The 18382-nt window shown below is 39.2% G+C and overlaps 1 protein-coding gene across 1 annotated transcript in view; it reads right to left on the reverse strand.

The window, feature by feature from the left end:
* Arfgef3 (ARFGEF family member 3) overlaps positions 1-18382 on the reverse strand; it is a 153685-nt gene that overhangs the window by 18287 nt on the left and 117016 nt on the right. Inside the window, exons 23-31 of the mRNA XM_076928042.1 lie at positions 14469-14613; positions 12710-12832; positions 9595-9698; positions 8921-9065; positions 6026-6154; positions 3572-3748; positions 2026-2140; positions 492-594; positions 124-255 (exon numbers count right to left, since the gene is read on the reverse strand). Coding sequence (XP_076784157.1) covers positions 124-255; positions 492-594; positions 2026-2140; positions 3572-3748; positions 6026-6154; positions 8921-9065; positions 9595-9698; positions 12710-12832; positions 14469-14613 — 1173 coding nt within the window. The remainder of the gene's footprint in view (positions 1-123; positions 256-491; positions 595-2025; positions 2141-3571; positions 3749-6025; positions 6155-8920; positions 9066-9594; positions 9699-12709; positions 12833-14468; positions 14614-18382) is intronic.

Consider the following 18382-nt stretch of genomic DNA (forward strand, 5'->3'; position numbering starts at 1 on the left):
TGGCAAAACCTCAAGGCCTCAATGTGTATGTCGTAAGAGAGTGGAAAGTCCTTGTGATGCTGGACATTCAAGATGGTGCCTCCTAGTTTCTGGAGTCCCCAAAACCCACACAACAGCTCTCACCTGCTGGGCCATGGCCCGGATGCGCCAGTACTCTGCCTCAGCACTCGGGGAGGAAGATGGAGCTGCTACTCGCACTTGGCAGCCTTCCCCACTGAAGCCCTCGGTGCCACTGTGGAAGCAGCCTAGCAGGTCCTAGGGAGGAACAGCAGGTGTTCATAGGGATTGTCTCCATTCAGCATGCCAGGCTCAATCTCGAATCTGACATGGATAAGGTAACCAACCTAAGATTTTTCTTGTCTCATGTTCTGCTACTGTGCAACTGCCTCACGTGAGAAAGTAAGCAGAACTCAGGTGTTCAGACTGAGCAAGCATCAGGGGGCCAAGGAGGAAGAGGATGACAAACTTGGGTCTGTCATTGTGGTATTTACCTTCACTGGCTTGAGAGTGGCAGAGAAAGCATCCTGAAGAGCACAGCATGCGAGTCTCCACATCTCCTCCGTGAACACGGGGCCTGCTGTCACCAGGACGTACCTGCCAAAAGGCATGGCTTCAGTCCAGAAATTCCATTGTCTTCAAAGTTGAATTGTGCACAGGTTTACCCTGCAGTTGCTTTACTAGCCTCCTCCTGCCTTCCACCCCTCTGGTATTTCATTGTCAAGATACTAATATCTACCATTTTAATTTAGAAACAGCAATGGATTTCCACTGCAAGCAGACCACCTTAGGCTCATATTATGTTTTTCATTCATTTCTCCGTGTTGACCCCAATTGTTGCCACTCCTCTACAAATCATAACTATGTAAAACAAGACCCAAACTTTGATCACCACTTATTCGTATCTCCTTGGGCCTGTTATCTTGTTCTCCCAGCTGGAATGATATCGTCTCTGGCTTTGAATACATAGTTCCCGAGTTAGTGGCTGTTAGGAAAAGATTAAAATGTGTGGCCTTGTTGGAGGGGGTGTGTCACTGAGGGGAGGGCTTTAAGGTTTCAAAAAGCTTTTGACCGTCCTAAGTGCTGTGTACTCTCTGCTTTCTGCCTGCAGTTTGAGATGTGCACTCTCAGCAGCTCCTACTGACATGCCCTTGCTTCATCATCACGCATATTAACCCTTTAGAACTGTGAGCCCAATTAACTGATTCCTTTAGCAAGTTGGCTTGGTCAACGTATAGAAGGTGTTTTTATTGTAGCAATAAAAAAAAATAATGAAGAAAATCACTCTGGAGTAGGAACCAAGTGTCGTCATTGTTACCATCCTGTTCACCACACCTCTTGTTCTTTCTGGGTATTTATAATTAACCCCCTGTAGGTATAAATGTTAAAAGTTTTCAGTGATTCTCTCTCTCTATCTCTCTCTTAGTTATTACTATTTTTCTTTGAGAACTGGCCTTGCTGTGTATCCTTGAGTGACTTTGAACTCAAACTCTCTTTAATCTCTCTCCTGAGTTCTGGGATTACAAATGTGTAATCTGTAGTTATGTCGTCTCTCTTGGTATCTTTACATTAAAAAGACAGGAGGGTGGAGGTATCTAGTAACATCTTCACAAGAAGAATTTTATGCCCTCATCATACACAGGAACAGTATTCTAGACTCCAAAATGGAACTTGTTAGGAGTGGGTATTAGAGCAAGATCCTAAGACTTAAGACAATCCCTCAAAGGTGTTCAAAGAACCCAGGAACAGATTGAAGCAATCTACCTGCTGATGAGGAGCCGGCAGTGGGCACTAAATCTCAGGTTCTGCCCACCTTCAATTTTCACCCTCCTCCTTTGTCCCCAAGTAAACCATCACTTTTTCTGTATCTTCTTCTACATGTGCTGACTGAACACCAAAGAGGGGGTATTAATTATAAATTATTTCTGAAAGGCAATCCACAAAGTGAGTCACTATCATAAAAGACAACTCTTTGGGATTTTATAATAAAATCCATCCTTGTACAGAGCCAAGGGACCCTTTCCTCACCTAATGCAGGAACAGCCCACTCTGGAGATGGTTTCTGTGGGCTTGGCCACACACACTACCAGCAGCTCAAAGAGATCCTTCAGCATGGTATTGATCATACTCTCATACCTGATGTCTGCAGGAAGAAGGAATAAGATTCTTAGATCTCCGGTGTAATGGGAGAGAATGAAATGGCCATCTCTGGCAAAAAAAGAAAGTCTGAGACATAAAAGGATATACATTTGGGGAAAGGAAAAAGTGAATGGTGTATACCTTCCCTTACACCCCATCAAAACAAAACATAGCAAAGCAACGTTTTTCTTGGAGTCCTTTTCTCCAACGTTGACATATATATTTATATATCTCATTTATAGACACAGAAAATGAGATATGCAGTTCATGTGTGTGTGTGTGTGTATCATTCAAAGTTTAGCAACAATCTACTCAAACAAGACAGAATATATTAAATATATGACCTGAAAATGAGTTGCTGAAAAAAATGTGTGTCTAAATAGGAAAATGCAAATATACTTTCCTAGGTGATGAAAACTGAATTACATTTAAATGCTCTTGGAAAAGAAAACCATCTCATCTCAGCTTGGTAATTTCTGAACCATGTCGATTTGGCTTCCATCTGCATATCATTTGTAGACTAAAGGAAACAGAGATCCCCCAGCCAGTCTAATTGTCTACTCTAGGAATGTATCTACATGTTTTTCCTAGGGTCCTTGTGATGCCACAGAATCGATGTTCAGTGGTATCTCTTTCACACTCCTCACTGCAAAGCAACAGCCTGCTCAAAAACATCAACCCCCTGAGACACACCCACTACCTACATGTGGATACCCCTCCCTCCTCCATTAGCTGTGGAAATCTCTCCCTCCTCCACTAGCACTTTTACTTTGCAGGACAAATTATCTTTCTCACTGAATTTAGTACAGATGCAATTTCCTATTTTTGCTTTATAGTCCTTGGGGCCAACACTCTGCTTGGCCTCTTTTGTCTTTTCTAGCAAAGAGGCCTCTTTATGCTTCTATGCATTTCTTCCTTCTGTTTAGAAGCTATGTTTCTTTTCTTCTTCCTTCCAAACCTCCCAAAGCAGCTGGTGAGCAAGAATCTGACTTTTACAAAGGTCCCTGCTCAGGACCCCAGGCTGCTGTCCTGCCTGTCCTTTTCTGTCTGCCACTTTCAACACAACTCTCCACTAGCATACATGCTTTTCAAAGTGTCATAGGCACTAAGAAACTTCCCTTTATCCCCATCCTGATAAGTAACTTTTTGGTGGTAACCAGAACCTTTTTAAAATTCTATTTCTTATATTTGCTTTCTTTAGATGAAGAAACACAAAGAACAAGATATCCCACCTCTGCATACCCTGGGTATGAGGATTTTTAAAAGCTGTGTACTTGAATATGCCTTTCTTCTCCTTATGCACAGCTACAGTAGACCTGCACTTTGGTATTTATCTTCAGCAAAGGCATGTGTACCAAGCTTTCACTAAGCACTGAGATAGTGTGCTGGCTGGAGAAGCAAGGTCCACGAGGACTGGCTCTGACCCTGTAGCTACCTGAGTGTAGAAAACTTTGAATGTGCTCCACCACCAGCTCGCAGGACAGACCGATGGCGTGCTTGAAGTTAGCAGATGCCACATCCCAGTAGGAATGGTCCTTATGGCTACGACGGAGCCAAAGAGACATCACAGGAAGGAGAAGGTGAACAACTGCATAGATTCCAAACCCTGGGCCTGAAAGGGAGAGGGAAAGGTCAGAAATTGTCATTCCAAGGGGGATGGGAGTTTCCTGCTATGGCTGATATCCAAGATTTCTTTAAAAAAAAAAAAAAAAAAAAAAAAAAAAAAACCTCTCCATTCTCGAAGAAAGTGTGAGAAGAATTAACTAACAACTCACTGGAGGCAATAATAGTCATTTTTCCTTCTTTGCATGATTTTAGCTCTGCAGGAATATGAATATACATAAAAAACTCAAAATATCACAAAACTATCATTTGATCTCTTGGTCATCAGATTCAAACATATAAACACATATGTGCATTTAGGAAAAATGTCAAAAGATATTATATATACTTACATGGAACACCAAGGTATATAGTTTTATAATATAATAACAATAAGTTAAGACTATTATAAACAATAAGTTTATAATAGTCTGAGTAGTCTGAGTCTCTCTCTCTCTCTCTCTTTCTCTCTGTCTCTCTTTTTTTTTTTGCCTAGACAGGCCTTGAACTCTTGGACTTGTGTTTCCCTGGCAGAGCCATGAAAATAGCTTTGTGATTCAAGGCATTTCCAACCACAATAACTTTAAAAACTACTTTTTGATAACTATGAAAAACAGAGTTTATGGTATCAAAAAATTTCAAGTCCTTATTTTCACTGATAGACTATTTTCATTATACCTAGGTGTAATTTATTAATCAATTTCAGTGCTAATAAAAATTTAAGATGTGAGTTGTTCTTTTATTCTGTAGGTAATGTTATAAAGATTATTTTTGTGCACCCTTAAAGAAACATTAGTAGATTTTTAAAAATTGATTTTAAAAAATGTACAAATAGGGTAAGCTAGCACATGTCTACGTATACTCAAGCCCTTGGGGGTCAAGACAGTTAAACTACCAAGTTAAACTACCAGTTTCAGGCCAATGTGGACTAAACAGTAAGATCCAATAAGAAAAAAAAAATATCAAAGATAAAATGAAAATTACATAATATAGAGGAACAAAACTTACATACAGATATAATTCCATTTTAACATATTTCCTTAATGTACTTCTTAAATGTACATCATGTATGAATGTGTATTTATAAATGCATAAAATTTCATATATTTGATTCCACATTTAAAATAATGCCTTATAAATGCCATGATGTTATTCACATTTATTAATTGCTTTTCACTTAGTGTTCAAAATTCTATTTTAATATTTAAGAGACTTTAACAAACAGATATACTTTTTTTACATTAAACACTATTCATATGGCAATTAATATGAAAATTGAAAATGGTACTTACTAATGGTCTATATTTAGAAGTCCTGGTGCATAACTTTGTTTAGTGGAACGCTTTTAACTTTTAAACATATGAAAATAGCTACAACCCTTGGAATGAATTTTAAGCAGGTGTTAATAATCAAGTTTTCAAAATGATGACTAGGCATTTCCCTGTGGAATTAATTAGTAACTTCATTAAGGTTCTAATTCTGTTAGTAAAAAATAAAATTTCAGGGTTGGAGAGATGGGTCAGCCATTAAAAATACTGACTGCTCTTAACTGAACCCTAGTCCAGAGTAGCTCACAATTGTCTGTGACTCCAGTTTCAGGGGATCTGATGCCCTCTTCTGGCCTCTCCAAGTATTGTATGCATGGGGTGCACAGACATTTATGCAGGCAAAGCACCCATAAAATAACAATAAAAACACCTTACGTGTCTATAAAAAGTTTCTTTGACTTCGGAAACTTTGAAATGAATAACATATAACATATATATGAATAACATATAGTTTAAAACTCAGACCTAGAGATGCATTTCTAAGGTCTCTTTCCTACACAGGGGACCATCCTGGGCAGTAGGTATCTTTTTCCAATTCCAATCCCCATGACAAGAGGCTGCTTATTATGGTATGTGCTCATGAGTGGTGGATCTGTTGAGGTCTCCTAACAGCACTGGGGCTGCAAAGGCTGTAAAAATCTGGCAGAGGAAGAAGGCTGCAATCATGGCAAATGGGAAAGCCGGCCGTGCTATGGAGACACTGACGGCACAGAAGGATTGATGTAGGACTCCAACAGCATCAAAGCAGACATCTTTGGTAAAAAAAAATTTCAGGGATATACCTTACCCATAACATCACTGTAGCCACTCAACACATATTTACTAAGCATCTACTGCAAGGGAAACCTGGCCTTAAACGCAATCAGCAGTGAAAAATGGGTAAATATCAAAAGACATACCTTTTTGAAAATATATGTTTAACAACCCCTCCTCCAATAAAAACAGATATAGACATTTACCAGGTGTTTTGGTAACATCTCTCAACAGTTCAAAGAGTAAATCTAAGGTGGGTGGTTGATGTTGTCTTGGACAGTTGGACACAGCTGCTGTTAGCTGCTCCAACAGGATGATCCAGACGTCTATCAGACCTGAAAAACAAAAGGCAGAACTCTCAGAAATCCAGCTACCCGGATTTCATCAGGAAAAATAATACTTGCAAGATCCAAGCAAACTCCATGTATGAATGGCAAGGGGCACTGGGATGTTAATTGTCAATCGGAGCATTAGCTTTAGGTGCCTCTGAGCAGGCAAAGGTTGATTAATATGGTCTCACAAGGTCAAAGGAAAACACAAGACTCTAATTCTTCCCCAACTCTACTTCTTAAAAATGGCAATGACTGAAATGACTGTCAGACTTCTTGGGAACAAATCGTATAATAATACAAATATAAAATTGTCCATTTAGCTTTATTTCTGTCTATCCTCCTGTTTGTCATTTGAGACAGAGTCTCATGTAGCCTAAGCTAGCCTTGAATTTGCTTTTTAGCCATTGATAACCTTGAACTTCTGATTGGAAGTTTCCACCTCACATACATGTGCCTAATACACAAATACACAAACAGTTTTAAGAACTGATGTATTATCATGGTTTTTCAATATAATTTCCAGCCCAGTGAAAAATGCAAATATAAATATAAATCATAAGTACACATAAAAATCATAAGTATACTTAAGTATGCCATTTATAACCAAGTTTTGGGATGTCAGGCACTTGTTACACACCATACTATTTATGTAGTGCTGGAGATCAAACCCAGGGCATCCTGCATGTGAGGTAAGCATTCTTCCAAATAAATACATTCCTAGTTTTCCTGCCTATTATTTTAAAATAACAAAATTATCTACTTCCACTCTTTTTTTTTTGTAACTTTAGTAGCATTGATTACACACATTACGCAGTGTAGCCATTAGTACCATTTTCAAAATGGTTGTCATCTCACACAGACACTCTGTAACTAGCTTTCCACTGTCCCCAGCCCCACCTCCAGTTTATCCCCTAGTCTCTGCCAAGCTGCTTTGTTTACTATGGTAGGATTAGGGTGATCTAACTCTATATTTACCAAATTGGTACATTTGTCACTTATAGCTCAAATCACTGGAGGAAGTGTGACTTTAGAAAAAGCCATGTGGCCTGTCTCCTTTCTATGTGCAATAAGCCATAAGATTATTTGATAAGGGATATTGTACAAGAATGGAAAACAGGCTCAACCACTAAAGTCTGGTAATTAGGGCTGCAATGAGCATGAGAAATACGTATGCTGAGTAATCCCCAGCTTCTACTATACTCTACTACATAACCCTGAAACAACCCTAGAACTCACGACCTTGGCCACATCTCCATCTCCTTGCCACTCTCTTCACAAGGCTTTTGAGCATTGTCTATGAGTATGGGAGTGTGTCATGCTATGCCCACTTCTTTGCCCTTCATGCCCTTGTCCCCATATATGTATACATTTCTCTGATTTATCAGCCTTTGTATTAAAAGGCTTTCTGGATCTAGTCAAAGAGCCCACTGAGGACAAGATAGGCTTCTCTACACTTTAACTTTAGAACACACTTACTGAAACACATGTAGATTTAATGCAATGTTTTGAGCTTTGGCTTGAACTAATATGAGGAGAGAAAGAAGAAAAACACATGTGAATAGTTGGCTATACATTGGCAATAGTTGACAGAAGGAGATACCATTGTATCTAGCTCTATGTATTCTATATATGCTTATGTTTTTATATATTTTATCTAGATTTGTAAATGTTGGCATTTTCCATTGGGTGGGGAAAGTAACATACCTTGAAAATCTATGGTGATTTCTGAGAATATATCATTCTGAGAAGTGATTAGGTGTATATATGTGTACAGATGCATGTAGCCATGCATAGGCATGTGGAGGCTAGAAGTTATCTGTCTTTCTCTATCAATCCCCCTCTTATGAGAAAATGTCTTTCACTGAACCTGAAGTTCACCATTTGGGCTAGACTGGTTGGTTAGTGAGCCCCTGGGACTCCCCTGTCTCTGCATCCCCAGTTTCTGCTATGGTTGTAGACCACACTACCACTATACCACTAGGCATGTATATTTTTCTTTCTCTCTCCCTTTAGTACAAGTCAAAAATCCCAAACGTTATCATAAACAAAAATATTAGCTTCTGGTGATAATTATATTGGTTAAAGTCTTCAAATGTTAAATCAAAATTATTCTTTTTCACAATTTACTTGTGATATTAGATATCTGTTCCTCCTCAGAAATACCTATGTCTGAGTGTGCTTTATATTTCTCGATGTGAACTAGACAAGTCTTCTGAGATGGTAAACAACAGGTGTGAACAGGAATCAATTCACCGGAAAATCACTTAGACTTACTTGATTGTAGTCTGTTTCACAGGAGATTGTGTGGAATCTACTGTGAAACAAATTCTTTACAAGTATCCTTGTCCTAAGCCTAGTAGCCTCACTTACTACCAATAGTCTCTCTTCAGCAATGGTTTCTAGTCAAATAGTCTTAGGGGAAGTAATTGTGTTCCCCTGAAACTAGTGAAGGCTGTTGCTACCCCATTTAAGCACCAGTGCAATTTTGTCTGACTTTGCTAAATTCAAGAGAAATCAAAAATTATTTGGTGGAATCGGTATAGCTATGATGGCTTTGTACAGAAGTATCCATGTAAGGAGAAAGAATTAGTGTCCATTTTAGGGAGACTTTGGAAACTCTGGTTAAAATTCTCCTGGTAAAAAATTATTACAAAAAAAAAAATAGAAGTGGATGACTAGTTTTATGAACTGTAAAACTAACTTAATTTATGTCCTAAGAGTCTGGGATCAAGAACATAAAAATAATCCTAATCAAGTCAATTAACTTACCTGTGTCATCATCAAAATCTGACAGCACTGATTCAATTCCGTCCTCACTGCTCACTGACTGCTCCTGAAGCCTTCGTGGCAAACTGGCAAGTCGCCCACTAAGGAAGATTGGCTTTAAGGGCATTTTGTAGATCTTGGCCAATAGCTAAGTAAGAAAACCACACCAAACAGCACACTTACATATTGGGAAATTCTCAGTGTCAGGCAATGGAAAGATTATAAATCGTTATTAAAGACGATGTGAAACCAGAAGGGCTCCTAAAAAGGAAACGTTATTGTGATTTGCATTTAAAAAGTAGTTGACAAGAGCATTCATATCAGGAAACAGAAGGAAGAATGCTCGCCAGCAAGAAGGCAGGGGCTGGTTTTCATCAACTGAGTTTTATACACTTTTATAGATTCACTAATATGTCAAATATTCTGTCTATAGGCGACCCCAGATAAGAATGGGGCCCATAGGAAAATGGGCACCAGATTCCGGCTTCCCCTTCTCATGATCCACTTCTGAAAAACCAGAAGGGCAAAAGCAAGCTGGGGGATGGGAAGATTTGAGGTCAAGGTGAAGGAGAGAAAGCTCTCTCTCCTGGGCTCAGCTAAGGACATTCGCTGGTGTTTTAGGAATACCCTCCGTGCCATGCTTGGGGCTTGGAGCTGTGTGGGGGCCTCCCCAATACCTGAGAACAACGTCTGAGGTAGTCCAAGGCAGGCAGGCACAGGTCTGTGGATGTGGCGCCAGCTCCAGGGACACAGTCTCCAATCTCTTTACAGTCTACCTCACCTAGGGCAGTGTGGAGACAGGGACAAAATTAGCCCTGCTTCTGATTATAATAGAGGACCCAATTCACTCACATCCTACCCAAATATACACACAAGGAAGAAAGGGGAAAGTTGCAGCAACTCGTATAATCCTGATAACCTTCCTCTCTGTGAATTTTCTCCCTATGAGGAATACTTGGTTTGTCCTGTCCCATACTTCTGGTGGCTGAGATGGTCTTTCTGAAACCAGCACACAAATTCCCTTCTCTGCTGGATGATGTGACTTCTGAGCCCTGGTGACAGAGGACAGTCCCAGAGGCAGCCTTCCCTTGCAAGGCTGAAATGAAGTACTTGCTTCCCTCTTTTGACTTCTTCTTCTGCCAGCACGAGGCACTAAATGATGACAGTTAATGAAGAGTCCAGGAAGAATAAACATATGGGAGTTGTAGACATGGGGCTATTTCATTAGACTTAAATTAGTTTATTTTCATATAGTTGTAGAGATTTACTATAGATTTTACTATAGGTAAATAAATGAGAATCGTAATTTTTATTCTCAATGTCATGATTCTATTTCTATGCTTCTAATAAAATAATTTCATAGCACTGTAATTATAGGTAATCGTCTGCAACTGTAGCAGCAAACACCCTTCCATATGAGTAAACAAACATAATTACTAGGCATTATTTAGAATTCAAAAGCACTGAGGCGTGCTTCTACACAAAAGAAACAGACAAATTCACATTTTAGATTAGGGATGGCAGACTTTTTTGTAAAGGGCCAGAGAGCAAGCACTTCAGGCTCAGTAGGTCATCTCGTCTGGGTTGAAACTTCACCTCTATTGCTGTAGCACAAAGTCAAATAAAAATGTCTTACAGAAAATCTCTATTGGTGAGTAAGATTTGAATTGTAGGTCTGCTAGTTTCTGGTTTATATTCTTATACCTTACAGCTAAAAACAGGGGCCAGGGTGAATTCATGCTGAGAAAGACAGGCGGAAATTAACAATAGTCTCACTTCCCATCTTCTTGATTATAGCGCGTATAGCAGGAATAGCACCTTTTCAATGCTATACGTACCAAGTCTATATAAATGGGCTTCTAGAACCAAGTAGTACCTGGGGGCATGGCTGTATGGAGGGTTCTGGCTTTCCCACTGAACCCCAAGACTTACGCCTTGACTCTCTATTTTGTAGATTAAAGTAGAATCTCTCTTTTCAAAACATGTCCCATATGCACATTGATGATTTGGCATCTCTACATTCAGTCCCTAACTTTTCTCTTAAGATAAAGTCTCAAATTTCTAACATGCTATAAGGTGCCTCTACCTGCATATTTTACTTGATGTATCTATAACTGTCCAAGGAAAATCTATTACCTTTTCCTGTTTGCTATGGTCTAAGTACTTGTACCTGTGTGGCAGGAAAACACAAGTGGAAAGTTTCAGAAATGAGAAATTCCTAAATTTTAAGTTATATGTTATTGCCAGCCTTGTGATAGAATGTCACTCTTGCTCCATACCATCGGGATGTGCCAAATCCCTTTGTGTTCTGTATCCAGGCTGGATATGATATCTACCTGTTGTCGCTTCATAGGGTTACCACCAGACTTCCTCATGTGATACCAGTGTATTGCTATCACTGGTTTCCTTTTAAATTTTTACTATTTGTTTATTTATTTACTTACTTTTGTTTGTATGTGCCTGAGTATTTGCCTGCATGCATGTCTGTGCACCTGTTACATGTCTGGTGCTTGAGGAAGCCAGAAGAGGGAATTATATCCTCTGGGAATGGAGTTACAGATGACTGTGAGCTGACATTTTGGTATTGGGAATTAAACCCTGGTCCTCTAGAAGAGCAACCAGTCTGCTTAACTGCTGAGCCCTTTCTCCAGGCTTTATCATTAGCTTTTGTCAGTATAATATAATGTCTACTTTATAAATTGTTGGTATGTATATATGTATTAAGTATGTATGTATGTATGTATGTATGTATATATTATGTATGTATGTATTATGTATGTATGTATGTATGTATGTATTATGTATGTATGTATGTATGTATGTATTATGTATGTATGTATTATGTATGTATGTATAGGAAAAAGCAGAGAAATCACATGTTTGGGACTATTGGTAGTTTTCAGAATCTACTGGTGGTCTGAGAAAGTATCCTTGTAGGTAAAGACAGTAAATGTATGTTGTAACAGAACAGGCTAAGGCTTGTGTACATCTCAGACTAATAGCAAGTAAAGCCTCACACTTTCATTCTGCTCTTACTCTTACACTAATAATAAGAGTGGCACAAGTCTAATAACTTCTTTGTGACCAATTTTCTTTCACAAAAGAATGATCAATGTATCAGTTATCTATTGAGAAGTTAGAAGAACAACATCAACCTTCTATTTTCTTATTTCCAAGGTTCTCTGATTCCACATCCAGAAGCTCTCTGTGTAAGCCTCTCAGATGTGTAAATGTCTTCAAGACTTGTGGTTAACCCTCCTGCTTTTCTCAACCTCACCCAGATAATCTGTGCGCTGTAAAACCAAGCTTCAGTAGGTCATGCAGTATGCAAGACTTCACACTATTAAGTGTTCCTAACTTAAGCATATAATCACCTATATACTCCCTAAAACACACCAGGACTTCAAGAAAGAGGATGCTGACTAACCCAAAACTCACCTTACAATTAAGAAGGCTAGAGAAGGCATTCTTAATTTTATTTCCTAACTGCTAAATGTGACATTGAAGGGAATGGTTTTCTATACAAGGTCAAAAATACTGAAATATTCTAAGACTGAAAAGGAAGTTAGCATAAACTAAGATGTAGGTTGAGAATGTGTTATATCACAATATATTTTATAGATGCAGTGAAAAAAATCAACAAACCCAAGTACAGTAAGTCTCTGACCCCATGTGTTCATATTCTAGGATGTTTGCTTGTTTTTAGGGTCCTGTCTCCAGGGACATTCCTACAAAACCATCGTGGAAAGGGTCTACAATGACTGTGAATTATTAAAGGGGGGTTCCACTTACCCAGCCCCTTGACAAACTTCATAAGGCACATGATGTAACTTGTAGCTGCATTAGCAAAGACCTGGATGTTGTCGGTATTGAGAAAAGCTTCAAACACATCGAACACAGGAGCCTGGCCTTTTCCTGAGGGAGGAAGATGATAAAATCTTAACAAAGGGAGGTTTTTAACCCTTCGGGGTGCTCCTTCTCAGTACCTTCCGAAAAGTCTTAGAAAAGATTCATTAGAAAACATTTCTGGGGGGCTAGAGAGATGGCTCAGTGGTTAAGAGCACTGGCTGCTTTTCTAGAGGTCCCGAGTTCAAGTCCTAGCCACTACATGGTGGCTCACAACCATCTGTGATGAGATCTGCTGTCTTCTTCTGGCATGCAGGTGTACTCAAAAATAGAGCACTCATATACATAAAATAAATAAATCTTTTTTTAAAAAGAAACATTTTTGGATCTTTAGACTAAATAGATAGTATGTCTTGTTGCTTCACCTACATGGGAGCAGTAGGCAGGCTAGGATGAAAGTTGGGTGGATAATGGGGGTAAAGCTATAGGAACATAAGCCTAGGGTAATGTGTGGGTTGACAGTACAGTAAATATGGGGTTACAAAAAAAGTGGAATATCTATAGACAAGGGAAGAACCATTTAGACAAGTCTCTGATGAAATACACTTATTTATTAATTCCTGTGCAGAAGTCATATGAACGAGTCTGCTTGCCTTAGGAAATCCTGCCTGCAAGGTTGTCAATCAAGTGGCTCTAGACTGACATCTAGGAACTTGACTCACAGAATATTCCGGGGCAAGTTATCTCATGAGGCGGTTCACTTGTTCTAGACTGTGCACACAATTTAGATTATACTGAACAATCAGGATGTGGAATATGCCAGGCATAATGTGTCAATGTGACCAGTTTTCAACTGGGTCTTTAAGTGGCTTCATGTTCGGACACTTCCATTACTGAGGGAAGAGTGCTCTGTGTGATTCTTCCATGGGAAGACAAGAATGTAAAGAAAACTGTAGCACTCTTCCAGATTTTGTCTTCTTACCTTAAAACAAGGCTGTGCCTATATTATACTACCATATTAAACTACCATAGTATACATTATACTACCATAGCGAATGTTAGTCATAAGCCATGTAATAATTCCTATCAGAGCAGTACGCTCTGTCCATGAATCTTTCTGCTGGGTTTCTGAATGTCAGGATGGCCTTAGTGATCATGGAAACAATATCCTTGGATGCTGGCCATGCCAATATTTTTCTAGGTATTCCAATATCCCTAATTCTGATCCCCCTGTATTATACTTTCCAATTTTCTTACTTAAAAATAGATTCAGGTTTAGTGTATCTTCTAGATGCCAGGGACCAGATGTATTTCCAGATTTGGAGTTTTTCAGAGCTTGAAATATTTGCTGAGACTTTATGGAGCAGCTGAAACCTGAGTACTATTGAATGACATTTTTAAAAAAGTTTTGGAGCATTTTGTATTTTTGGATGATCAACTTATAACATTGTTCTCCGTGGTTTCAGCAAGAAACTCTACAGAGCAATACAGAGTGATCAGTACCATCTCAGCAAGAGCAGGGCCTAATGAGGAGTTCAGGGCTCTGGGACAGCTGGCAGCAAGCCAACCCCAAATCCTAGCATTATGTTACGTCCTGTTGACAAAACATGGCTGACAGAATGTTTTTCCATCTGTTCTTTTGATAACCCGAGACTTGGCATAAGAAATGATGGTGCTGTAGCAAGGGTCACCCATCTGTTCTTACCCATAGAGTAGTCCCCAACCAGGTACTCCTTCACCTCTGACTTGTTCCCACTGTGCACTGTTTCCAGAGCACTGAACAGGGGTCTCCATCCTGATTGGATCTGTGCAGAGCACACCTCAACCAGCTCCCCAATGGAGGTGACCACCTGCACACATAGAGGAGGAAGTGATTTATTTACATAAGTAGAACTTATAGGAAAGGTCATGTACTTCTCTCCCCCCCCCCCCCCCCCCCGCCCATTTCTGAGTTAATTTTGGTGAAAGAGAAAAACTGCTGAGTAAATTTTCACAGGATTAGCCTTCTTTTCGTTTGCTGGTTTTTGTAATTGGGTGTGTGCCTCCTTATTGCCGTATGTTGTAGATTCAGGTCCTTTCCAGTTCATGCTCTGCATGAACAATCCTGAGCTTTTTCCTTCTTTCTTCCTTTCTTCCTTCCTTCCTTCCTTCCTTCCTTCCTTCCTTCCTTCCTTCCTTCCTTCCTTCTTTCCTTTCTTTCTTTCTTTCTTTCTTTCTTTCTTTCTTTCTTTCTTTCTTTCTTTCTTTCTTCTTTCCTTCCTTCCTTTCTTTTTCTTTCTTAAAATATTTTATGTGTGTGTGTGAGTGTTTTGCCTGTATATATGTGTGTGTGTGTGTATGTATGTATGTATGTATGTTTGTTTGTATGTATGTATGTTTGTGCATCACATGCATGCCTGGTACCCACATTAACAGAGATGTTGTGTACCATGAACTGGAGTTATAGACAGCTGTAAGTCATCATGTGGGTGCTGGGACTCGAACCTGAGTCTTCTGGAAAAGCAGCCAGTGCTCTTAACCACGGAGCCATTTCTTCTGACCCACAATTATCTTTTTATTACTATATTTTAATTCTATCTTTCAGGGAATATAAGTGTTTAATTTTGGTAAGGTCTGACTCATTAATTTTTCTTTTTAAGGGTGATGTTGTTGGAATTGCTTCCAAGAAACCTTTGCTTTGCTCACGTTTATAGTTCTTGTTCATGATAAGTTGTGACCGATTTTCTGTTTGTGTGTGTGTGTTTGTGTGTGTATATGTGTGTGTATTTATGTGTGTGTGTGAGTGTTTGTGTGTGTGTGTGTATGGAAAAGAGAGAGGGGGGAGGTAGTAGCTAGAGATGAAGGTTTAAGTTCATTTTTTCTTACAAATGTCCAACTACAACTGGCTGAAAACAGTCTTTTTCCTCCATTGAACTGCAATGGCACCTTTGTCACAAGTCAATTGACCAAACACATAAGGATTTTTTTATTTATTCCCTTCTAATATGAACACGTTCGACTGTAAAGGCCCTATGAATACTGATGTATCTACATACCACACATTCAGTATCTCATGTTTCCACTCAAGGCATTTTTGAACATTCCTTGTCATTTCTTCAGTGACTTAAGGGTTATTTGGAATTCTGATGTTTGATTTATAAATATTTGAACATTTCCCTAATTGATTTATTTCAATTCCATTATGCATAGAAAATATACTTGTATGTTTTAAATTTGGTTAAACTTACTGAGACTTGTTTTATAGGTTTGCATATAAACTATTATAAAAAAATGTTCTACATGCTCCAGAAAAGAATGTGCATTCTGTCACTTAGACTGGCCCACAGTGTTGCTTATTATCGGTACCCTGAGATGATGTCTAGTTGTTCTATCAATTGCTCTGAGGGAAGTGATATAATATTGCCTTACAATTTTTTTTAAATCACAGGAAAATGTGTACAGTGTAAATATCACATTACCAGTTGCATATAGTTCAAGCAGTTTAATATAGTTCCCACCACTATCCAATACTATGATATTTACATCTTTCTTTTCTTTTTTTTTTTTTTTCAAGACAGGTTTTCTCTGTGTAGCCCTGGCTGTCCTGGAAGTCACGCTGTAGACCAGACTGGCCTCGAACTCAGAAATCTGCCTGCCTCTGCCTCCCAAGTGCTGGGATTAAAGGCGTGTGCCACCACCGCCTGGCTATTTACATCTTTCTAAATTGAAATTCTATGCTCATTAAGTAATAACTTTCCATTCTTTTCAACTGTGATCCCTACATTGTCTATGTCTCCTTTCTGTTGTTTTGTTCTTCATGAATTTATAAGCTTGCATGTGTTTATATATAAGGGCCAGAAGCTGACACTAGGTAACTTCCTTTATTGTTCTCTATTTAAGTTTTTTGAAACCATTGAATCTGGAGTTTGCTGATTTGACCAGGCTAGGGGGCCATTGAGCCCTAAGGATTCTCTGGTGTCCAGTCCACCAGTGGTGGGTTTACACTATGCACCACCATGCCTGCTTTATGCATAGGTGCTGGGATCTAACTCAGGTCCTCCAGCTTAGACAGCCAGCAGTGTAATGACTGAACCATCTTCACAGCCCCAGAGACATCTTTGTTCACATGTCTTCCTAATAAACTGACCTAGTATAATTATAAAACTCTAGTTTTAGTTTTTCTAGTAATACTAATTTCTAGCAATAGTAACACTGTTTCTAGAAATATCCATTTCTAGTAATAGTCATACTCTTTGCTTGTCTTTTGTTTTTGACCTGACACTGATACACTTCTGCCAACTCTTTCAAAGTTAGAATCTGCATAGCTCTAGTTCTTAACTGTCTTCTTGTCTCAGCCCGCTTTCCTTCCTTGCCACACCAAGAAAGTAGATCAAACTGGCTTAGAACTTCCTCTACAGCTCATGCTGGCTTCAGTCTTGTGATCCTCCTGCTTTGGCCTCCTAAGTCCTGGAATAGGGAGGCATAGACCAACACAGCTGGCTTTTGATTCCATTTGATGATGTGGCTTTTGTTACAAACATTTGTGAGGAAGACTTCCATGGATGTGTTTTCATTTCTCCCAGGGACATACTGCTGGAGGAGCTGCCGGGCTGTGTTCTGAACTAAGTAAAGAATTTGCTTTCCTATCCAGTGTCTGATGTTAATTTCCCCGACACCTCACCTGTAGCTATTACTTCTTCTTTAGTTTTAAGTGAAGCAGTACTCATTGTGAGCTCAATTTACATTTCTGTCATGATGCTGAGTATCCTCGATGCCATGATGTATGACGCTCTACAGACACCCAGCACTGTTTCCCACACCTACTGGTTCTTCCATTCTACTTTTACCACATCCTTTAATATTAAACACATGGTCATTTGAGCGTCTCTGTTTTTAAAACTTCTCTTTATATATGTGTTACTTTCTTCAATTTGCTGAAGGGATTATAACATGCACCTTCAAGTTGGTACATTACAATTCTAGTAAATACCAACTTTATTTTGGGGGGGGAAAGAAGAATTTTGCTTCTATATGTCCTCATTTCTTCTCTCTCTCTCTCTCTCTCTCTCTCTCTCTCTCTCTCTCTCTCTCTCTCTCTCTCTCTCTTTTGATGCTACTCATGTTTGTATTTAAGGTTGGCCTAAGCAAACCTAAGCTATGGACGATGTCATTTACAACATTGAAAAAGTGGTGTGACGAGCTCTGGCTTCACCTGATGGTATAGTATACCTCCCTACAGTAAAACCATCCAGGGTAGAGGATGTGTGTGTGCCTACCCCCATCTGACTGTCACTTTGGGGGTATTTTAATAGTGTTCATTTTCTTGCTAGTATGTCATTGCATTTAAAGAAAATGAATAAGCTATTCAACATCTGAGTTGATTTCAGAGAAAGGGCCTGCTGAGCTCTTGCCCACCACTGTGTCACATGTGAGGTCACCGAGTTTGCTTCTTTCCACCTGTCTCCCATTAGACAGAATGACTGTGGTGGATAGTGTGGTCTAGATAAGATAGAGATCAATCCAGCCAGATTCTCTAGCTCTGTGTTTGAGTTCTACCAATCACTAGGTGATCCTGGTCAGCTTGTTTAACCTCTCTTCATCACTAGCTTAGGAGGACAGTATGCAAAACGGAGAACAGTG

Source organism: Arvicanthis niloticus, chromosome 30, assembly GCF_011762505.2.
Source record: "Arvicanthis niloticus isolate mArvNil1 chromosome 30, mArvNil1.pat.X, whole genome shotgun sequence".
Classification (NCBI taxonomy): Eukaryota; Metazoa; Chordata; class Mammalia; order Rodentia; family Muridae; genus Arvicanthis; species Arvicanthis niloticus.